This window comes from Aulonocara sp. 'chitande type north' Nkhata Bay, linkage group LG12, assembly GCF_057382095.1.
Source record: "Aulonocara sp. 'chitande type north' Nkhata Bay isolate Kocher_YH1m ecotype deep benthic linkage group LG12, A_spYH_male_GT1.1, whole genome shotgun sequence".
Taxonomy (NCBI): Eukaryota; Metazoa; Chordata; class Actinopteri; order Cichliformes; family Cichlidae; genus Aulonocara; species Aulonocara sp. 'chitande type north' Nkhata Bay.
The window spans coordinates 36,355,719-36,380,620 of NC_141355.1; the positions used below are offsets into that span (position 1 = coordinate 36,355,719).

At 40.2% G+C, this 24,902-nt stretch overlaps 1 protein-coding gene across 2 annotated transcripts in view; it reads right to left on the reverse strand.

The window, feature by feature from the left end:
* fras1 (Fraser extracellular matrix complex subunit 1) overlaps positions 1 to 24,902 on the reverse strand; it is a 294,299-nt gene that overhangs the window by 59,188 nt on the left and 210,209 nt on the right. For both annotated transcript variants that reach the window (XM_086315447.1, XM_086315448.1), the window contains 6 exons: positions 15,263 to 15,422; positions 14,881 to 15,059; positions 7,759 to 7,875; positions 5,852 to 5,966; positions 2,148 to 2,285; positions 954 to 986 (listed from right to left, as the gene is read on the reverse strand). In XM_086315447.1, coding sequence (XP_086171573.1) covers positions 954 to 986; positions 2,148 to 2,285; positions 5,852 to 5,966; positions 7,759 to 7,875; positions 14,881 to 15,059; positions 15,263 to 15,422 — 742 coding nt within the window. The remainder of the gene's footprint in view (positions 1 to 953; positions 987 to 2,147; positions 2,286 to 5,851; positions 5,967 to 7,758; positions 7,876 to 14,880; positions 15,060 to 15,262; positions 15,423 to 24,902) is intronic.

The following is a 24,902-nucleotide window of genomic DNA, read 5'->3' on the forward strand; positions in this document are numbered from 1 at the left end:
TCTGCGCTGCAGATCAGCAACAGTGTCCTGATAACTGCAGCTGAGCTTTGGGTAAAGGTCATTTTTTCTCTTTTAGGGACCTATAGAAGTCACTTAAGACTGAACTGGAGCAGAGGCTGAAAGCACTGTGTGCTCCCGAGGACCGACACTAAAGTGAAAAACACTTTGGTGACACCTGTAAACACAGACTGCTGTTGGGGTGGAGTTAGAGAGTGATGGCACGCTTCCAAATGTTCAGTAAGCCTTGTTTTTATCTTAAGGTTCAAGGTCAAAGTTCGAAAACAGAGAATCATAAAGGATCTGACGACTTCAGTTGAAGTGGATCAGTGTACTAATGGCAAAGGAGCGAAAGAGGAGAAGAGGATGGAGAGAAGCACTGGGTGTGAAAAGAGGAGAGATTAGAGAGGTGATGAACTTAAAAGCTGAGAGAAAGATGAATAGAACAGGAAAAACATAAGAGGTGAGGAAAAATCCAAGGGGAGGAACATTTATGGGGAAGACAAAAACCAGGAGAGGGGAAACAGGAAACAGGAGTAGGAGAGGAGCAAAACAGAGAGGTGAAATTCAGAGAGAAGAATCTAAAATGTACGGTGGAAAAGAGGGAAAAGGAGAACTTTAGGACTGAAAAGGGAAAGCGATATAATTAAGAAAGGAACTGAAATAAAAGTGGAAATGAGAGAGAAACGAATAAAAGGAGACACAGGGGGAGAGAGAAGAAGGATAGGTGGAGAAAAGTTGAAGGAGGTGAAGAAGGGAAGATAAAAAAGAAGGAATTGATAGCAGAGGGGAGAAGACGGGAGGAGAAAATGGAGTGTGGAGGAGGAGGTGAGGATTGAGAGATTTACAATGAAAAAGATGAGAAAGGAGAGGACTGGGTGAGGAGGAGACAAACTGCCTCTCTTTTGTCTTCTTCCTCCTCTTACTTTTTAAATTCAGCGAGATGAAGTATTTACCTGTGAAATAAACGCTCAGCGACTCCGGCAGGCCTGTTGGGGTTAAAAACAGAAAGGAGTTACAGCCAGGAAGCGATAAAAGTAAAAAACAGAGGATTCATGCAGAGGTGACGGTGTTTCACTAAAGAGAAAAGCCCATACTGTATAAACTCAGAGGCAATGAGGATGATTTACTGATGCAAAGCTTCCACTGGAGCTCCATAAACCCAGATTAAGAAAATAAAAGTATGCTTTGATCTCGGATTATGGAAGATCTTTTTAAACGGAGGTCTGTGCTTCTGGAAACGTCTTAGCGTCCTCTGATAGTTTTCGAAATGCTAAAACTCTGCTCTTCCTTGTCCAACCCATCCACCTCTTCAATTACTAACCATGCAAGGCTAATTTTATTGTTAAAAGCTTTGCAAGAAAAAAGGTGATCATGAGTGGCAATAAAAGACAAAAACACTAAAGACTCAAACTTTAATAATGATTAACATGTAATACTGTAATATAAACGTTCAGTTAGGACCATTTGTTGGGACAAGCAATCAATATGTGATTGAAGTTTGAGGAGTTTAACAATTTTTACACACAGTCTCCCATTTTCAGAAGCTCAGATGTAATTAGACAAACTATTAAAGCCATGTAAGGCTTTAAAAGCTGTTAGGATATCTGTTTTTACATCTAACAGTTAGCTAGTGTAGACGAGGTCCACTCTGAGTGGGGTAAAGTCACAATTTGGTGTAAAAAGGTGTAATATAATTAGAGATTAAAATCTCAAATTAATGACCAGAAAGTGGACTGTCATGAGGGGTTTTAAAGGCATGATTTTAGCCCAGAGTGACCCTTTTATCAGAAGCATCCAGGTGAAAAGGACAGAGTTGTTTTTTAAAACAAGTCAAAAACACTCAGACTTGACACTGACTGTTTACTGATAGCACCTGTGTGACCCTCAGGCTCTGCAGTCGGCCTGATACGACGTGTGGATGCTGCTAATGGCAAATGATTATTGAACCGTGGTGCAAATGGTGTCTGTCAGTGGATAAGACTATTCAAACCCTTTGTTTTAGTTTGGGGACCGCTGGTTTAAACAAAAACAAGGACAACAATCAAAGAGGTAAAACAGTGTAATTCAGTGACAGGTCTCTGAACTAAGTACATCTGGCTGATCTGGTGCATAAAGGAGCTGGAGGTGAAGTGTGAGTAACATCTTACCGGTGAAGGAGTACTGGTAGAGCTCCTGGAGGTGTGATGGAGCCTGCGGTGGTCTGTAGATGATCTTGCCGTTATTCACATCAGCCTGAGTGAAATGTTGCACGTGTGTGTATGGCCTGTCCCGATGCTCGATGGTCCCTGGAAACAAAAAATCAGCACATGATGAGATTTTGTTTGAGCGTGTAGCAAGTGAAACAGAACAGAGAGCTGACCGGGTCACTAAAGATGCTGAGAATAAGGCTGGAAGTAAGATGTTAAAGGCCAAGCAGAAAAACAAAACGTTAATATCGGAAATAAAGAAATGCAGGATGTGAGGTCACAGGGGCTGAGCAAAGATGCTGTGACGTCCCTCTCGCCAGTTCATCTCTGCCAGCGCCTCTCAGAGGACACTGAGATGTTCCCAAGCCTGTGTTCCCGCCCCGGGGTCTCCTCCCAGCCGGACATGCCCCAAATACCTCAGATACGAGGTACCCAGGAGGTTTTTGCACATTGGAGTCTGAGGCAACATTTAAACAAGACTTTGTTAGAAGGCTGTTAGCTACCTTGTAGTAAAGGAAAGCTGCATGCCATGCTTTAATTAAAACAATAAGGATGCTAATTTCTCCCAAACAGCTCTTCCCTCTGAAAATGTTTGGTGAAATCCTTTAACTTCCAACTTTATTCTTACAGAAAACCGGAAACTTCAAACTTATTTTGACCAATATATTGTCATTTAACTAAAAAGAACTAAAACTTTCAGGGTTTTAAAAAAAAAACTAAAAATCCTGAAAAACATTCCCACAAAAACAGAAGTTTTCCTCCTCCTTCTGTTTGGCGCCGTTCAAAAAGTCTACACACAAATTTATCAGTCCATTAGCTGATGAATATGACCCATTGTAAATCGCTTTTCTCTTTCATTAGACAGAGAGCTGAAAATGATGCAGCACTCTGACAGATGGTCCAGCGATGAAATGAATGTCTGAACGGCACATTAAATTCTGCAAAAATGAAAGCAATGCTCATCCTTATACACGGAAAGACGATAATGAAATTATTTTGGAGGGCGGCGACGCTACTGAAGCAGACTTGGAAGCAGAAGGTTGGTAGTTTCTGCGACTCCAAGCTGGGAAAAGCCAAACTCTTGAGCCAGTCATTACAGCTAAGTGCTCTGCAGAACATGATCCCCCTTCCTAAACTTTGTAGTCTCACTTTATTTTATTATACACTAATAAAATGTAACAAGGTGCACTTTATATGCTCTTTATTAGAATGGCCTCATAAGGCTCTTTACACATAAATTATGATCTAATACACTGCTGTTCATTCTAAAGTATACAACACTTGTGCTGTAACACACTAACTTATATCTGGATTAGCCTTTAAAATAGTGAGTTAAACACTGAGGTTGGTGGGTAACACATTCAATAAGCCTTTACACAGTTGGTTCACTTGGTGAAACTGAAATGAGGCCACTTAAACCACATCAGGTCATATGACCACAGATCCAGGTGTGATATAAATGATATGGCTGCAGTGCGAGTCTGTGTTGATGTACTGGTCCATGTACACTGCAACGCTCGCCTACTGTTGCGAGCTGGGAACAAAACCAAGACTGCTGGTAGAGATCAGAGCTGCTGCTCCACATCGAAAACAGCCAGCTGAGGTGGTTCAGGTGGTCCAGCCTCTTGGATGAGGTGCTTCAGGCAACGGAGAGATTGCATCTCTCAGCTGGCTGGATATCCCCCCGAGCAGCTAGAGGAGGTGCCTGGTGAGAGGGAGGTGCGGGCATCTCTGCTTTGACTGCTATCCCTGCAAACTGATCCGGATAATTGGCAGAAAATGGGATTGGAAGGATGCCACTATCCAAAGCTAAAACCACTCTAGGGAAAATGACTTTCTTGGAGACTAATTTGGACACATTACAAGAGAAGCGTGTCGTAACATGATGTGCATGTACTTTGTTCCTATTTTCCCCCGTTCCTCGTTATTAAACACAACATGAAATAAAGGTCAACATTTTAAAGGAATATTTTGGGTGACAAGTCTTAAAAAAACATGATCAGTTGTATATTTTAACCTACTTCTTTGATCAAACGACAAATTAACCGTGTGATAAACAAACAAGGATGTGATGTCCTGATAGTCTCCCCAGAGTAACTTCCACTGAGCACTACGAGGTCTCAACCTGCAGGAAAGTAACGTTTTCTTCTATCAAGGTACAAATAACTCTGTAACAACCTCATGCATTATGCACCAATAATAAAATGTGACAACATTTCAACTCCTCAGCAAATATTTGATGCCTCTGCAAACAAGAAATTAACAAGAAGTAATGGCTTACTCAGAAAGAACAAGACAAGATTGTCTGCAGTGCTCTGTTATCCTCTAATACCAAAAGATGTGACTGTACTTAGCCCTCATTTTAGATAATGTAAGACTTCCAGACAAGTATAAAACTCCTGGTCTCTGTACCTATTTGCAGATCTCAGGTAACGTAGCACTCATAATTCTTATTCTCATGTATATATCTCATGTATATCTCATGCACATATCTTTCTTTCTACATAGCACTTTAATTCTTATTGTCTGCACTGAAGCACCGCAGCAATTTCCTAATGTTGTAAACCTCAACATCTGGCAATAAACCCATTCTGATTCTGATTCTGAAAAAAAAAACTCTGAGCCTTGGTGCTTCCTCTCATGATTTGCTGTAGTTTTCTGTCCATTCTCACAGCTGCTTTACATTTTTGGTTTATTCTCATCAATACTAAATTTCATTTTTTGTGGTTTTGGTCATCACATTTCTGTTTTGCAGGCTCGTGTTTTGATTCATTGTTATTCTAGTATTCTGAGCTTTAGTGGGCCTGGATTATGAAGTTCTGCTTCATGTGTTGGGGTAGTTGTGAATTCTTCAATTTCTGCATTCTCCCCCTCAGTTAGTTCGTTTATATTTCCGTGTCTTTTTTGTTTCAGTTGGGGTCGTAGCTCTCTTCCTGTTTTATTCGGACAGCTAGTTTCCTCTTGTGTTGATTTGGGTTTTCATTTGTGTCCTGATTGTTTGTGCCTGTGTCTCATTCCCCAGCTGTGGTTATCACTAATCAGCCTTCTGTGTGCATACACAGTCCAGGCTTCCCAGTATGCTTTGCTAAGGAACCTTTTACTCTGTGTCTCTCTGTGCATTTCACGTGTGTTTGGTTATGTTTTTGCAGCCTCTGTAAATTGGCTCATTTTCTGTGACACATAATTTGGTCTAATCATGTCTAATTTTGATATGACAGCACTACCATGTGGATTATGTGTCTGACCAAAATTTGGCTGTAAGGTGTCTATCTCCAGTCGAATATGGCACAGAGCAGTTCATCTCTATTTGCATTTTTCCACAGATGTTCTGGATGCAAAGAGTTTTCCAGTTTTATAACAACCCCCCCAAAAAAACAGGAAGAAACCTTTGCCTCATTGCACCGCTCCATCCCACCAAATTGTGGATTAACAGCACCCAACTTGTGACTATTTAAGTGATAATTAATGAGAAACAGTATAACTTCTTGACACTTTAACTTCTCCCTCTCCAGCTCTGAGCTGAAAATCAAACATGAACTCAGAAACTTACCCACTGTATCTAGTTATAAGGCTCCTACCCCCTGACAGGAGTTAGATTTTAATCCTGTTAATCTTTTCCACATTATGAGGGAAAAGCTGCACGAGTGTGTGCGTGTGTGGCTGACCTTGTCCCGATGGTAGAGGTTTGGTGATACTGTAGACGAGCTTCTCGCTGGGAGTCTCAGAGTCGACGAAGGACAGCGCTGAAGGCGTTATCTCTGTCACCTGAGCCTCCAGAGCCTACACACACACACACACACACACACACACACACACACACACACACACACATATTAAGGTGAGAAACGAGGTAAGCTTCTATATCCTCTATTTCTAGGCAGAAATCACCAGAAAACAACCACAAACATAAGGAGTCTCTTTAGGATCGAAAGCATTTCACCAGGAAAAAAACTAAAAAAGTTGTAAGATGCAAGAAAAAAAACTTTTGGCTGCTCCCTTTTCACAGTGAAACTCAAAAATGTGTCAAAACAAACCCACTAATACAGGATAATGTCACCAAAGCCACTTCACAATTAAAAAAAACCCAAATTATTCAGAGGAATACTTAAAAAACAAATTGTAATTGTAACTAATTGTTGTGTGACTCACAGGACAACCTGGATGTGTGTAGTCGTTTTGGTGACACTGCACTCTGTTAGTGGGAATTCTTGGACTAATTTGTAAGTTTCTTCTTATAAATTTGTGTTTTTCTCTCCTCATAAATAAAATCAATCTTAAATATTGATGTTACGTTTTTTTGGATTTGCACTTTACAGATATTCCCCACATGCTCGTCTCTATCGTCTCACACCCTGATGGAGGACGACTCCATCGTGGACTTACACCAACTCGCCACAATGAAAGCGAGTTGGTGATTTGATGTTGTGGCTGAAATAATGTGGTTGAAAAGAGCGCTGTTGGTGTTTAGAAATGATTTGTATGATTTATTGGTTCCAGAAGTTGAAATATGTGAATTCATTCCATTTATCATAAATCATTTTTTTTCTCATTTTCTCAACCTCACTGTCATCTTTTCTCTTGTAAATTTATGAGCTCCTTTCTTTAAAATTTCTGAAGTTTTCTCTTACAAATGTACAAGAAAAAACCTCACATATTTATGAGTTTTATTCTCTTAAATTTCCTGTCATTTTTCCCCTCACAAATTTATTACTTTAATCTCAAAATCTGAAGGTTTTTTCCCTCCAAAAACTACAAGCACTCCCCAGACCACTTACATTTTCTTATTACCTTCAAAAGCTCTAATATGCCGTCCGAGTCGCTAATTCTTGCAGCCACTCTAATGTCTCCTTTTTTAATCAACGCTGTGTCGAGTACGAGACTTTATAAATGAACTTTTTAAACATGGATTTTGCTGAATTATCTCCCCAGTCAACCTTTCTGTAGCTGAACCTACATCCAATGAACAATATACAGCAGATTGCACATTTATTTATGTATAAATGGTCAAGGTCACTCAGCTCAGTGGAATGAGAAACAGATTTCAGGGTGAAAGGTCACCAGTCTCTCTGGTCGCTAAGCATCTTCTCATAAGTTTCTTAATCTTCTCAAAAGCAACATTTTTGGGGGGTTTGTTTAACAGGAAAACATACAGAAAGGATGTCAGGGCGATGTCTGAGGACGTGCTGCTGACAGAAACTTCAGACTAGAAACCAAAAAAGATCAGCTGATGGTTATTCACAGTCAAAACTATTGCTGAGTTTTCACAAATAATCATGTAGTTTAGTGCAAAATAAGGAAAAAATGTATTTTACTGTTGCAGCAGTCAAAACAGTGAACAATAAAATAAAATGGCTTAAGAGGTGAAAATCTAAATGTGACATTTTCATGTAAAAAGCAGAATATAATACAATAAATGGGTCTACAGAGTAAATTAAAAAAAGAATGTGCATTATAGTAGCTGTATAATTGACAATAACAACATCATCTGTTGTTGAAGCCATTGTTTTCTAAGACTTTCATACAGCATGTCATGGCTTCCATCATGGTGTCTTTTTGCGTGTTTTCCTCTCACCGTGATCTGTAGGTCGCAGTCGGGGGCCAGCTGTGGGAATCCTGGGATCTGAGGCATGACTCCTATGGTGAAGGTCTGAGCATCGCTCTGAACGACTGGTTCTGCCTCTGTGGAAACCTGCACAGACAAACAGGTACACAGCCTCCTATATGAGCCGCATCTTCAACAAACTCCATCCACCTCAGCATCCTTAGTCTGCCTCTGCTCACTGTAAGGCTTGAAAAGCCTTAAGTCTCAATCTGCAGCATACCAGCTGAAACAATGTCTTGTTTTTCCACTGCAAAGGCATATTATAATTAATTTCTGAGTGACACAGCTGATGACATACTCCTGAGAACCACCAGAAGTAAGACACAACCGCTTTGATGAAAACAAGCTGCAGTCTAATTAGAGCTGGGCGATATATCGAGTTTTTAAAAAATATCGATATATTTTTATACGAGATATAAGATGTGACCATATCCTTTATATCGATATAGTCTATGTTACGTTATAATTATACTTGCGGAGCCGCAAGTTTGCCTTTCTTTCGTGCACTTCCGTCTCTACGCAACGTTACTCGGCCTCGCCTCTCTTTCACTGAACACAACTCCCCCTCCTCCCCCATCGCTTCACCTGCAGGAAGCGACAAGATGGACACGGCAAATCTCCGTTAACGAGTTACTGCGCATCGCCCCGTGCGTGGGGCTGGACGGCGTCAACGTGTTAGCTAGCTAACCACGCTAACGAGCTAACCACGCTAACGCCATGCAGCCCAGAGGTGCTGCACGGACTAAAATCCTTTCATTTTCTCAAAAGTTGACAGCGCGCCTTATGTATGAATTCTGGTTGTGCTTGATGGCCGCGAACCGATTTTATGTGGAACACGGCGCTCAGCAATCTGTCAAAAAATGTTTTAGTACGACTTTGGTAAGCTACGGAGCTGCACCGCTTGATGGATTGTCGGAGCATTACGGCTGAGCCTCGCGGAGTGATACGTACTGTGCTTCAACGTAATATTACCTTACTGTGTAAGGACCATAAATGGCACCTGTTAAGAGACGTGGTTGCGAAGCGGATTACAAACTCCAGGCTGTCAGTCACGCAGTACAAGTTGGGAACAGAGCAGCTGTGAAATCTGTCTTTGTTATAGTGCTCGTCTTTTACTTTACATTTTGACTGCACATTTGTGAGCTTTTTGTTATGCACAAAAACAACATTGTTTTCTTTTATTTATGGAGCATTATTATTTAATAAATGCTCATAATTTATTTTTGAGTAAATTTTATGTACATCTGCTCTATGTTAATAAAAGTGCCTGTGTGACATCTGGGACACAGCTTTGACTAAGAACTCTCTTTTTGTTCTTACTTTATGGCTTTAAAAAAAGATATATCGAGATATATATCTTATATCGCCATCCAGCTAAAAAATATCGAGATATGAATTTTGGGTCATATCGCCCAGCCCTAAGTCTAATAACTGAACAGGAACATAAAGTGAGCCTGGCATCAGGCTGCACTGCAGGAACGAGCCACAGAGACTCAGTGTGCTTCTTTTCATAAATCACTGCCTACACCGTGAGAATATTAAAAAAGAGACGTCGATCTGAGTAAAATTCAGCTCGTGTTTTCGTTTTTCTCTCAGCATTGGAGCAGTTATTACTCTGAAGCCACACCACTGCTGTTTGCTCTTAAACGATGTTCTGAAATCCACACTAAACGTGTTTCAAGACTTTTAAAAAAAGGACGCAGATGGAGCCTCTGAGGGTTTTTGTTAAGGAGCATGTTGCTCTTTGTGTTGACAGCAGTGGACAGCTGTTCTGTTTCTCAACGTATGCTTCAGGCTGATGTGTCTGTGAAGTAAAAACTTAAAGTAATCACTTACAAATTAAAAATAATTTGTCATCTCTCATACTGAAAAACTGTGGAAATGTCACCTCATGTGCAGTTACTGTTTGTGTTGCAAGGAAAATATTCAGTGGGTAAAATAATAACTTGGAATAACACCCGTGTATCACAGACTTTATAAAACAGTCAAAGAAGCCTGAAATGAAATCTGAGGGAAAATCCTGAAATGCTGAAGATGGAGGTCGTTCCACGTCTGAGAGCCAATCAGCAGCTGAACCAAGAAACGTAGGAGCCAATCATGTTGTTGCATTGATGAATACAAACTTTAGAACTTCAGGCTAAAGATCTGGTTTAGGATGTGTGATGTCAGAGATATTTACTCTGTGGTGTAGTAAGTGTACTTGTAATTACATTTGCACTTATTTGACTTTTGTATAATTTTTTTTCGGCTAAGCAAAATGAAAAGTGGTTCAGCATTACTGTCTGTGTTTCAGTGATTTTGTTTCTGCGTTTGCATTTTAGTTCTAAAGAGATATTTGATGTTTGTTTAATATGTTATATGTTAACATTTTAATCTATGCTTTGGTGATTTTGCATCCTTGGGTTTTATTTAGTGTCATATATGTTCAGTGTTGGGGAGTAACGGAATTTACGCATCAGCGTTACGTGTGTAAAATACAAAAAATGAGTAACTGTATTCCGTTACAGTTACCGTTAAACAGAATACAGTTACTTTGTTGAAATAAATGGATTACACGGCAGGCTTGTCCTGTTTCATACGTTAAGCTATCCCCTCTCTATTTTTGGTAATTCCATGGATTGCCGGTCCGGAAACCCAATGGACCTTTGTAAGATCTATTTATAAATATATCTATATCTCAATATATATATGCCATGAACATGCCAGGTACTGCATGTACTGGACTTCCTCTCATGTCCACTTAAGGCTGGCTCCCATATTAAATGTTCAAACTGACAGTGGAATGAAACAGTTGTAGGCGCTGCTCACCTGGTTGAGAACAGATAACCCACATGCTCAAAGCCTGCAAAGGCCTGATGCTCAAGTCTTCCCTGGAGCATTTTCTGTGCGTCACTCCCCCTGACTCTCTCTCTCTCTCTCTCTCTCTCTAATATCCTTTCAAAACTAAAGGTCATCCATATGAAAACTGGAGTTAGAGGCTTGGCCACTTTGATTGATGCTCGAGTCGCTGTTGGTATACTTTTTGAATTATTTGAATTATATTACAGCTCACTGTGTTGAAATCTGTCCCTTACTTTGGTATTTAATTACAGTACTTTATGTATAAGTATCTGTGTCTTTGTTAGTCAGTTCAGTCTATAACCTTTGACCTTTCTGCGTGTTTATGAAGCAGCTGATCGTTTCAATTAGAATTTAAGATTACCCTAATTGAATTGCTAAATAGAGAAAGATGATAGTGGATCAGTCTAATCGTCTCTGTGTTCTTCACTGGAACAAAACCAGATTTGAAATTTAGCTCTCTTCCTGTCTGCTGACGCAACACTTTTGAAAACTTTTAAGCGAATGCACTGTTGTCTTACTCGAGCCCTCTAACGTATGTAGCCATAAATTGTTTAGTCCCCTGATAGACATGCAGAGGCAGAAGCCTTGGCTGTTCATTCTAAAAGCCAATTTCTGTCCCCACTTACTTATTCCGCTGCAGCTTGTTCCTGTCACATCAGTGGCATTTGCAGGAAGGAAAGTTCAAGAACCTGTAGTCAGCTTTGTCAGTCAGAAGTAATGTAGGAGCAGCATGAAGCCTGGAGTCAGCGGCACCAATCACAAGTAATGTGTTGTCATGAGAGGCAGTGTTGAGTCAGCTGGATTTATTGAAGCTGGTGCTGCTGCAGAAAATTATTGATCATGTTGATTTGCTTCAACATAAAAAGACATACCCTATTTTATAATCTTCATAAGGTTTAAAATCCAATCCATGAGACTTCCAAAGAAAGGTTCAGCAGCTTTATCGCTGCCAGAATACTGCAGGACTGCTACACGTTAAATTTAAGACCTTTTAATACCACTTTAAATAAAATTTAGGACCTCCATGCAACGGGAATACACATCAAAAATTAATATGGACTTTTTGTAGGAAGAAAAAAACCCATTCGTGTCAGTTAAAAGAGAACGGTAAGGTAAGCAGGGTGTTTTCCAGGATTTTGGGGTCATGAAAGAAAAGAAAAGAAAACAAGGCACAAGAGCACACAGGAAGACAAAATATTTGAAATAAAGTGACAATTGGCATTGATAAAATCAGGAATGTCTTGCAGGCTCATTTGTAGCTTCAGATGAAATTGGCAGATTTACTGTTACAGTTTCTCTTTATTTGTTTCATTTTATTGTAACTTTAGGCTGAGAGTTAAAATTGATTTTCTACAACCTGGTTCTCATCAATCAACATCTGTTGTAGTTCTAATAATTACCATTTTCTTAAAACATGTACTTTCCTTGCGTTTTATTCACATATTGTCTTAAATCTTTTAGTTTTATACAAAAGAAAAAGATGATGTAAAAGAAAAATGAATTTCCCCTCTCTGCTCAGCATACAATAATGACAAGCGCTTTAACCTTTGTCCTTTAGATTGAGTATTTCGGGTGATGGATGTGGATGAGTCTCTCTGCATGAGTCATTTCACAATTTCTCCACATCCTCACATTAAAACTAATGCACCCCGTGTGACTGTTTGTCAAAATCAAAGGATTTGTCCTTATTGAACATGACTTTTAACTTTCCCTGAGAATGATTAAATGGTGACTCAGTGGCTCCGCATTGAATTTAAACATACAATTGAGCAATCATTCAAGTGTGAAGTTACTGTCTTCAGTCCCAAGACTCGTTCCTTATGTTTGTCCTTAAATTTGAGCTGAATTTGGAAAAATGCGTTGAAATTTGCATGACTTCAAATGGCCTCTGATTATAACTGATTTATAATCCTGTACTGTGCATGAGACAGGGCTACTGGGACCTCACCTGGAGCCAGATCCGGGGTATGGCTTCAGGATGAGGGTTTAGTGGCAGGGCTTTAGCCCACGGGGCCCAGATGGGCTTCTGTCAGTCCAGCACCCACAGGACAGGGCGTAGACATTTAGTGCAGGCAGTTCGGTGGTTTCTGAAACTGTGTGTATCTGTGTATGTATTTAGTTCATGCAACAACTATTGACTGTACTGCTGCACACTTTTCTTTTTTTCTTTTAATCTCAACAGTCATATTTTCCTGCTTAAAGAAAGATAAATAACTTGTCAATAAATCTTTTAAATTGTTTTTGGAGCTGTCTACTTACTGTGATTGTAACATAGCTGTCTGTTATCTTCCCATTAACAAACCTGATAAACCGCTTAAGATACTCCTCAGCTTCCAAACAACAACATAAAAGTCAAGCATGAGAGGAAAAAGTTGCAGGGGCACAGATTCCGATCCGTCTGGTTTGAACGTGGTTTATGATTTATGTGCAGAATGCAGCTGAGCACCCTCCGTTCTGCTGCAGAGCCCAGAGTTGCAGAACCAAAGTGAATTTCAAATCAACCCATTCCAAGAAGGCATCGCATGCTTTTGATAAAAATCCAGAGGAGGACAATAATACCACCCTGACAAGCCGTCAAGTTTAATCGCTACCTTTAACAAACCGCACCGATGATGGGTTTCGCTTCTCTATGTCACGTCTTCACCACTTCCCGGAGAAATGATGAGACACTTTCGAATTTAATTTGAATTGAGCACTGTGTAAATTGAAATGCATCTACTCTGATGGATGAAGCCAAAATGTGAGGGGTTGGACGGAGTGTGAGGGATGATTAGATGTAGCTACAAGCTTTTGGCTGCCTCTTTTGTTTTTCTAATGGAGGTGATGTGAAGCCGAGGCTGGCGTGAAAACACTCTAACCGTGGTGTGATGAATTCGCCATCGGTTTTAGTGCAATTGTCTTGAATTTGAAAACAATTTCAGTGTAATTTGGTGTCATTAACGCTAATTGAGATAGGCCACTATGGGTGGATTTTAAGTGCCTATGCTTCACACGGAAAGTTTGAAAAGAGGGGGAAGAAATCTGCAGTGAAAAAACTGGAACGAGGAAAGAGGGAAACAAACCAGGAGGCATAAATCCAGCCAAAATGCCGGCTGCATTAACAGACACTAAACCAGTAGTGGAGTGTTTGGTGCATAAAACAAATGCTGAATGATAAGCAGGCTGTACTTTCTCAAATAAAAAGCAAAGAACATTTTTATAGCATCCTATAAACCACACAGTCTCAAACGGTTACAAGAATAAAGAAGAGAAGAGCAGAGGCGGTAAGTGGTGAAAGACGAGCTGGAGGGAGAGATGTCGGAAAGGTTGGAGACTTTTGGTTTCCAAAGGAGAGAAGAGATAAACACAGAGAAACACAACAGAGAACAAGGCCACAAAAGCAAAAATATTACAAGGAAAATGTGGCAAAATGTGTGCCTGTCATCATCTCCATTTCTTGTTTCTTATCCCCCTGAAGTTTCATCTCACGGCGCAGTTCGTATTCATGTTCTTTTATCGGGTTTTGGAAAATATTGATACCTTGCTGTGGTATTAGCACAAAGTCAGTGGCAAAAATATCTCAACCCCCGCAGTTCAGTTCAAAAATAATCCCTATTTGACTTAAACTGGGTTCGGTGCAGCAACTCAGCTGCTTTATACAGTCCTTTAAGCCAGCTTTCTTCTGATTGGCTACCCTTCACAAACAGAAGGTTTGAATGACAGATGGGTGTGTCTTATGCCTGAGATGACCACATTATTATCCACATAATGGCTTACATAATATGACCTTACCATCTAAAATCTTTTGTCATGTTCAACATAAATATCCAGAAAATAATGAAAGTCATATTTTATGTGTTATAAACGTGTAAATATGTTTTGTTGTTACATTGTATTAATCATGTTTTAATGCATCTGCATTTTGTTTACTTTAAGTTTTGACACTTGATGGTTTTGCTTTGCAACGACTTCATAATAAAAGAAGAAATCTGTGATGGTTCGAGTTGGTTTTCTGTTCACTTTCAGTTTTGACGGTGCAGCTTTCTTTGTTTCAGTTTTGTATACAAAACAATAAGACACTGTGGATAGAGCTTTAATAGAGCTGTAGGCTCTCCCTGCAGGAGTTAGAGGTTTTTTCCTTTAATCTGTCACCTGTATAAATGTGTAAAATGCTTTAAACTCAAACATAATCTTTTCATTTCAGCTGCCAGGAGCCAAAACAAAGGCATGTGTGAAACTGGTCCTCTGTGGACAGGGTGCATCAGCACTGACCTGGAACAGGAAGGAGTCACCGCTGCTGCCGGTGCCAAAGTGGCGGTACCAGACCGCACCGTCGTTCACGTCTTGCTGCGTGAAGGAAGTCGTTGCTGTAAAGCTGCGGTCGTCTGTTAGCGAGGGAAGCCAACCCTCTGGGGGGCCGTCAGCCGGCATGGACACCAGCAACACCTCACCTGGACGGAGAAGGTGAGTAAGATGTTATATTTACCTTAAAAGCAAAATTAGAGTTAAAATTTATGTTTAATAAAGTTTAGAAATTACATTTGAAATTAATTATGTACTAACTGTTGGAAAATCTACAATATTACAATCATACAGCAGATAAAACAGCTTGTTTGGAAATATTAAAGGAAAGTGTCACTGAGTGTTAAGGTACCATATTTGGGTTGCCCCTCTGAGGGGAGGATGCTGTAGACAATGTTATCAGTGCTGACTCCTTTGAAGTCTGTCTGCAGGTACTTTTTATCGAGTCGCACCATGCCTCCCTCTTTCACCCAGGTCACTGGGATGGACAGCATGTGAGGAGAGTCTCCAGGCTGAAAAGTAACAAACACACACACATCAAATTAATCAAAATGAATTTCAAATAGTTTAACATTATCTCTGTGGGAAACATTAAAGCCCAGAGAAGTAATTTCCATGTACTCTAATTTATATTTGTTGCTTTACTTCAGTTCTGGGACGTCCTCACACGTCCTCTGAAACCGAATGCGGTGGTAAATACAATAAATTGAGTCGGAGCTTCTGTTCAGGCGTTGCCGTCATCCCACATGTTGTTTCTGTCATTTCTGGATTTCTTTATTCGAGTGGTGTTTATTTATCAATCAATCAATCTTTATTTATAAAGCACTTTTCATACAGAGAAAATGTAGCACAAAGTGCTTTACATAGTTAAAAGCAGCCCACCCCACCCTCCAACTCACTCCCCACACTCTCAATACACATATATCCCCCCACCCACACACACATACACACACGCGCACACTTAAAGAGTAAAAATTGGGCTGGGCTCGCATGAGCCAAGTGAGGAAACACTATAACAGGGAGCCGTCTGCACCGGGAGCCGGTCACAGACCGCAGCCTCCAGGCTGGGCACACAGCAGGAGGGAGGCAAAGGAGCCCCCCAGCCAGACTGAGAGGACCCCAGAGACCCAGCAGCCACGGTCAATAACAGCCCCGGTGCAGAGAGCGCCCTCCGAGGAAACACTGGAGATATGACGCAATACAATATATACAGGGTAAAATGATAAAATAAATAAGAACAGGATACAATATAAATATAAATAGAATAAGAAGATTAAAAAATGAATAAGAATAAAATCAAACAAATATTAGGTAAATCCTAAATTAATAATAGAATAACAGGATAGAATAAATAAGCATAAAATAAATAAACGCTAAGTAAAAGCTAAATTAAAAAGGTGGGTCTTGAGCCTGTTCTTGAAAACATGTACGTTCTCTGCGGCCCTGAGCTCCTCCGGCAGGCTGTTCCACAGACGAGGACCATACCACTGAAACGCTGCCTCTCCGTGAGTATGTGTCCTGACTTATTTATCTTAATTTAATGATGATAATGATTTCATGTTAATGACGATTATATTTATTCACTAAATTCCACGTTTATACCACCTTTATTCTCTCTATGGCTTGGACACGAGCCATCTAATATTTGCTTATAGCTCGATGAATTGAATTAAACAACAAAATCTATTGGAGCTCTCAATAGAAACTATTCCAACTTATTTCTGAGCGATTTCTTTCACCATGTTCATATTCATTTTTTCACAGGCAAAGTCACATGTCTACAACAAGCTCATTTTTTACCCTTTATGTTTCTCTGTGTTCTCCATAATAGATGTTCAAGCTGACTGAAATCATTAAATTAGTATCTGTATCTGCACTTCTACATTTGGTACGTTCTGTTGAGACCTTGATGTCCTTCAAAGTAAAAGTTTATTTACAGTTTAGGAAGTATCCACCAACTAACTGTTACACCTGTCACCAACCCAGGTGTTTTCATTTGTTGCTGTCAGCATCGTCCAGTAAGAGTTTTAATGCAAAGGTAGAAATGAATGTTTGGGAAAGTGGTCAGTCAATAATCTCCTCGTCTCACACGTCTAACACCAAGTTGTATTTTGTTCAAATGGATTACCAGTGAGGTTAATTTACAATTTTAAGGTGACGACTGAACTGGGCTCCCAGTTTGGAGTTGCCATGGTAACCAAAAGCATGCATAAATGGGAAGCATAAAACGGGGACGGCAACAATAAAACATCGCATCATAAGGAGGATCTTTTTTGGAGGTGGCTTGCAAAGCAGCTTGCAGCCGAGCAGGAACTATAAACAGGCTTAAGAAGCTTAATTAGTGCAACTTACATATTCAGCATATCTGCGAAGCTGATTGTGGGCTGCACACTACGCTCAGTGGATGATAAACATGTGCTTTTACGAGTTGTCTTACTGCTTCTCAACATTTTGGAAGGACAACATCCATCCATCCATTTCTAACGACCATCTAATGGTGGATTTCTCCAGAACACTGTAAAACTGAAAACACAGTTATGGGGGATCCAATCCCACTCACCATAAATAAATGAAACACATTATCCGCTGATTACCATTGAAATCTTCACAGACGCCAGGTATTTACTGGAGGTCTTATGTAAAACTTGAAACAGGTGCAGCGGCATCACGTTCGTTTACATTAAATTAGCTTTCAGACACAGTAAACTATACAATATGATAAGTGTCAGTTAATTTTCATCCTCAGATGCAGCTCGATGCCAGTCTCACTTTACTGTTTGGCTTCTTTTAATCCACATCTGTCCTGAAATCAAGTTTGTGAGCCTTTCATGAAGTTGTCTGCCAGCTTCAGCATCACCTGAGTGCAGTGAGTCTACCCTGAGCTCCAAAAAACCTCAATATGTGTTTTCTTTGTTTGAGAAGTTTCAGCTCAACTTCACAATCAGACTTATTTTTGTGATGATTTATTGATCCACGACAGAGTTCCCCCCCTCCAGGAAAACAAAGAGCAGGATTAGCTATAGAGAGCACACAGAGTTGGTGGATGAGTCAATATCGCCTGAGGGCATTTCAACAAAGACAATTCCTGCTGTCGGGGAGGTTTTGAAACTAGACCTCTTGCTCACTATGTCATGCCGCTGTCTAAATAAAAACAGATATGACACAATTCTCGGATGTCTAGAAAAGATAGACATCATGGATATACGTTAACATAAGCAATAAATTATGCATTTGATTATAAGGTTCATATTTATAGAAATTACCTGCACAGTACAGGCGTTTATGGGTCAAATTCTACAAGTAATTTTACATTATTTTCAGCTGAGGAGGCACAACTATGCTTTCTCACATACATTAATAAAACCACACTACATATAATATTAAATACTATAGCTACACTGTAAAAAAATACATATAAAAATATGGTACAGCGTGTCATTTATAAAGTGTGAAATGCATTGTGGGAGAAAGAACTAAAAATGGTGGGAAAAGTTAAAGAGAAAGCAGAAGAAAATGCATAATCTGGTACTATTGGGGTGAGGGGTACTTGGATCTCAGAGAGTTAAACAGTCACATTACTTCAGTATCAGGTTTATTTTAGGAAGTTTAGAGGTTTTTCTTAGGCTTTAATCACAACAAACACACACACACACACACACACCTGGCTATTTACTGCAGGGGATAATCAGCATATCAGTGGCATAAACACTGTGGCAGTAGGTGGTAATGCATTACAAGAGTGCACACAGGTGTGCGATGCTGAATGTGGGTCTCTGTGTTTGAAGATAACAACCTGCTGACCATCTGTGGCTCCTCTGCCTGCCGCCTGCTTGATCCAAATCACATTATTTTAGTGTGGCAGCAGAAGGCAAAGAATCACAGATCAGGAAGAGAAAACACACAAGTCAGTACGGCAGGCTGTTAGCTCACAGCCCACATCATCCACGAGATTATCAAACTCTCAGGCTGAACATCAAGGTCTCTCAAGGACATTCATACCCAGAAACAGCACGCTTTTCAAAATAAAACCGATCAAAGGTACCTGTTTGGAATCATGGCTAATATCCCCAGATGTCTAACGTTCTTTGACCTGCAGCTGCACTCCAGGTTGTAAATTTCCCATTTTTTCTTGGATAATACACAAATCTAATTAGTTTTTTTCCATGTGAGATTTGTGTTGCCTCATTAGGTAGACAGACAATCTAATCTCTTTCAGACAGGTGCAAAGAAAATGACATGCTCATGGAAGTTTCATTGCTTTTGACCTCTGGGAGTAAAGAAATTAGATAAGTACAGAGAAGGTGAAATACTGAGAAAACACCTGAGAGGACGAACTAAACAAACGGGTTTTAAAGTAGGTTAGAGACAGACCTCCATAGTCAGGATCTACTCATTAATCTGCTCATTAAACTGACTCATTGTCTCTGGGGGTAAGTGGGCTGTTATTTAGTTCTGGAAATGAAATCAATAACATTAAACTGCAATTTCCAAATAACCAGCATAAATAAAGACATTTGAGGTTTGATACCTGAAAAGTGGACTGCTCTAATAGGCTGCATTAACTAACTGCATTAACTGCATTAACACACTGACAGGGTTTTCCCACAAACAGATTTTTCGAACCCACCATTCGGGTGTTAGCCAGTAATAAAACAGCATTAATTTTACAGCAGGAAGTTTTGTTTTCACATCCTTCACTGAAGCACATTAAACATTTCTCCTGGTCAAATGCACAGAGCAATGCATACATTTCTGTCTGTCTGTTAATTAAAATTAGCAGTTAATTATTATGATGCAAAATAAGTGACTGCACAAACATTCACCCGCTTCGAGTCACATCCAATCATCACTGAGCCTTTATGGATAGGGCTCAGATGGGCTTGCACGTCTGGACAGCACAATCTGACTAGACTCGTCTTTTCAAAACTGCTGAAGCTCTGTGAGGTTTCAGGTCTGGGCTTTGACTCGGCCACCTTGAAACATTCATTTTTGACCTTAAAGCATTTTTGTGTAGCGTTTGCTGTTCATTTTATGTCACTGTTCTCGTGCAAGTTAAATCTCTTCTCTGAGACTGACTCAGATTGTCTGGCAGGATCTTCTATGATGTTGTTTCATTATTTCTCCCTGTATACTTATAAGCCTTTCAGGATCTGCTGTAAAGAATAAGCCCACAGCATGATCCTGCCACCACCATGCGCCGTTTTTGTGTTGACGTGCAGCGTAAAATACAACATCGAGACCCATCAAAGTGAAGAAACTTCTTAGACTTGTGACCTCGGAGTGTCCCACATGCCCATGGGGGAATTGTAGTTGAGATTAAATATGAGATATGAGCTTTCTTTTTGTCACTCTCTGCTAAGGTTTACACTGACTGTATGCAGAATAGGGCTGGACCATATCATACCATTCACAGTAATACCGCTATAATGTTCAGCAACGATAAGGAAATGAAATATCGCGATAGAATATGGGCGCAGTGCCTTTGTTTACATACGCACATGGCGGCGACGGAGAATGAGAAGGGCGAAAGCGTAACGTTGAATGAAACGGATGAACCAGAATTGGTTTGTAAAAATGCTGCAACTTCAGTGGTGTGGAACTGGTTCAGCTTTCGTCCGTCAGATACACAACAAAGCACTATTTTTGGTAGCGCATGCTAGCGGCCGTCGTTATTACCATGTTGTTTGGAAAATACGACACACTTAAAATCAATCCTTTGATTTTTCTGAAAGTCGTCAGTACCCCTTATAATCCCGTGTGCCTGATGTATGAATTCTGGTTGTGTTTACTGACCTCGAAATGATTTTATGTGCACAGCGCTCGGAAATCTGTCAAATGTTTTAGTTGATGCTTGATGGATTGTCGGAGCATTACGGCTATCGTAGGCAGGAGCCTCGCGGAGTGATACGTACTGTGCTTCAACATAATATTACCGTATTGTGTGTGTATAACCTCATTTTAAGGTTTGTGGATATTATACATGGTTATGTTGAGGATATGTCGGCCAGTTTCCACTGGAAATGCCTTTTGGTTAAACTGTCAGCGAGGAATTTGCATTTGCACTGTTAAATGTTTATATAACTTTAATGCACATAAAAAAACAGCTGCTTGTTTAAGTAAAAATACAGATTTTTTTTTTTTGCACTAATAAAGTTGTGGAGTCGTAAAGTATTTTGTCTAGTGTCAATTATATCGTCAGTTATATCGTTATCGCAAATTTTCAAATGTATATCGTGATAAATATTTTTGGTCATATCGCCCTGCTCTAATGCAGAATCTCTCCTATTTCGGCTGCTGAAGGTTTTAACTCCTTTAGAGGTGTCTTGGTGTCCCCAGCTTGTCTCCTTCTGGGCAGATTTACACATGCGCCATTCTCCTTTCGTTTCATAATGACAGATATAACTGAACTCCAGGCGGTCCTCCGTGACTCTGAAACGTTTTTTTTTCTCCATCCCTTGACTTTCACTTTTCAGTAACCTTTTCTCTGAGTTGCCTAGAGTGTTCTTTTGTCTTAATGATGTAACTGTAGCCATGAATAACTAATGATTTTCAAGGCGATCTCCACATCAGTAATTGTAGCAACAACTGGTTGAGCCTTGGTTGAATTCTGCCGGGTGCCATATGGACGCTCATCCAACACAAAGGTAAACAGAACATATGAAGTAGAGCTGTGCACACAGTGGAACCATAGACTTGATATAAAACTTGGTCGTAGCCACCGGGATGGCATCTTGGTCATTTCAAACCAGACGTGATCATCAGTGTTGGACATGACTGAGAATCTGAGGGATAAATAACTCACAGGTTCATTATACGGGCCACCAAGCACCAAGTAAAATCCTTTAACTTTACACACAAATACACACTGTTCACCTGTTTAGTGTGTTTTACACTGACATGTTTGCAGGAAGGAGACTTTGGAAGCTGCTTATTAATGAAAGTCTATAGGGACTCTTTACACAGGACTCTGCACGTCGAGGTGATTTCTCTTACAATCAATCAATCAATCAATCAATCAATCAATCAATCAATCAATCAAGGCTTTATTCGCCACGTGCAGGTTGCCCTGCAGTGAAATAGGACCTCCCCCAGACATCACATGGGGATACAGGTCGGAGATCGGTAGCGTTACAGAAAAAAAACACTGAAATATACACTACAATGGGAAAGTACAAGAGACCTCTACTCCTGCTGGGGTCCTGGGAGGACAGCATGAGAACAAGAGTAATATCAGGTGAACGGGCACAAAATGCCCACATTTTGATGGATAAATTGCATATATAGAGGGAAAGGTCTGGCCATGAGACAATATGAAAGCCATTTTTTCTTCAAATAATCTCCAGGCTTACAAAAATGAGAACACTCAATGTTTTACAAAACTTACAGTGACTGTGGCACTAAGCCCAAAGCTTTGTGACCCGTTTAAAGTTTGAATGATGCCTCTGCAATAAGGTATGGCCGAGAGCTAGGGCTCCAGAGGAGGCCGGGTTTTTCACTCTCGGAAATGAGTTTATTTATTCCAGTGAAGTTTTCCGAGGTACTTTTTTTGTAAATCTCAGAAAAAAGTGATGAAAAAAATGATGAATTGCTATAAAAAGTCATCGCCAGATTTAGGCGCATGTTGTGATATAACTTTTGCGGCAGTCCTCTCAAGGTTTCCAGACTAGTTTAATGCAGAAAATATTACAGAAGACAACGTATACACTGTGCATCAATTCCTTTTTATAGTCACACCCAAGTACAACAAGACAAAATCCTTAATTTCTTTCTCTAACACTTACATTGAAAATCATCCCACATGTATTGGGGTGATTTCTTTTTTCGTCCCCAGGCTGTACTTGGAAACATAGTCTCAGCTTTTAACTGACTGCCAGTCTTTTTGTTTCTATAGCTGAGACCTTAAAGATTTACCACAACATGCCAACGTCCCATATGTGACAGCCAGTCACGTCATGCCTCAGATTTTAACACAAAACTTCTTATTTTGTCGCAGAGTCATTATTTATTTTGACTTTTTGTGACGTAAGACTTGGTCTTTCTCCTCAGGTCTAAAGAAAATGAGTAAACTAAATAAAATAAGGATGTTTCTTATGCCTTTAAGGGGTTGAATATTCAGTCTTGTTCCCCATGCCAATACGGCATGCATCAGACGAACAACTTTGCTACAACAAAAGAACAAAACAGTTTTGTCAACAACATTTTTTATCCCCAGCCACAGTATTCACAAGGACAGATGCAGAAAAAGTGCAGAATCCGAGACCTTTAAAGGACTTTGAGCCCGGGGGCCTGAGATGGACCGTAAACAAGCTTTTGGCCACAATCCACAAAAACAGAAATAAATGTTTTTCCACAGATGAAGTCGGAGTCATCCATAAAACATTGGCAAGCTGCCCGCCAGGATGGTCATGCTGTTGTGATGACAATGGCATTGTTGTCTGTCATATTTCCATAATTCCTCTGGGTGAGCGGTGCACAGGGTGAGCTGATGGGCTTGTTAAACAACGAGTGAAAGTCAGCGAATGAAGACTGAATTCTCATCAGCAACCTTTTGTTATTTGATCTCAGTGACGCGTCCAGTAAAAGCGATGGAGCTCTTGGTAAAAGTAAACATGTAAACAGAAAGAAATCAGGGTGTAATCGCCGAATATGGACTTGAAGCACAATTTGAAAATAAAGTAAATAATTGTACTTCTGCAAACTTAACTCAGCAGCTCGCATCTGCTTCCAGAGCTGGATGGTGAGCAAAAAAACCCCAAAAAACAAAACTAATTCCCTTCCATTTGAGCCGAGGAACAGAAGAGCCCGAGGGTCTTTCAAAGGCTAAAAGTGTTCTCCCCGAGACAGTAATTGAAAGCCAAGAGTCCTGCTTCCTATTCAGCTGAGCCCCAGCAAAGCTCAGAGCTCAGGCTCCATCAGGAGAAAGCCCATCCATCAGAGGGTCATTATCAGCCTGATTAGTCCCCTGCTTTACTGCCCCGTAATCCAACTTTCAGGAAAGCCTATTGTCCCTGAGACGCCCTGGCATCGACAGCTACTGTTGCTGCCCGGATGGCGAGCCTGGAAGGACAAAGCACTCCACACAGTGCCACGCTCCAAAATTAAAAGATTCATCGGCCCGAGTTTGTTAAAATCCAGGCAGAGCTAATAATCACTCAAGGCTTTATCTTTGGGCGCTGAAGGAGCAGTCAAGGTTCATGAAGTCTTTATTGAGAGCTTTATCTCTGGATTTAGGCTTTTATTGCCTTTGATCGTTTCTACTTTCCATTTTCTCTGGTGCATCACTACTTTTGATTTTGTGATTTACAAAAAACCTTCCTCAACTCGATGCCTTCAGTGTTTAGCTTTAGGTGAAGCCATGTCTCGTCTATTGTTGTAGAAATTTAATATGTAGAGAAATCCTGTGAGGCATCAGTAAACTACACACAGCACGATCATGTTTACCAACCTAACTGTTTGATTCAATATGTCACGAAAAGGTCAAAGAAAGCGATTTTGGTTGGAGGCGTACACTTTAACGCGTTTTATAATACTGCATTCAATAATACTCGCCGTGTACGCTGTAAGGCTAAAAGAAATGCTGCACTATCTCAGAAAACCACCGTTAATAATGACATTAATTGAACTGCTTGGTTGCTTGCACACTGTGAGCCAGCTTGCAAAGAAAAGGAGATATACACATGACTGTCCTGCACTGCTGTCTGCCACTGTTTTATTACAGCACTGTGCAAAAGCCTTGAGCCACACCCAATTTCTTTATGTTTTTCTAGGAAAATGGGAAACAAATGCAGCAATTTATTGAAACGTGTGCAAATAGAAATAGAAATACATTATAGGGTAAAAACAGGGTTTTGTACAATTTCAACAAGCCTGAAAGCCAATATTTGGTGTGACCACCTTTATTCTAAATGCTGTCATTTCTTAAGGTCGTCTTCAGCTATGTTTTCGGGATCATATGCTTTCCTTTACTGCGTGGTGGATAAAAATCTGTACTT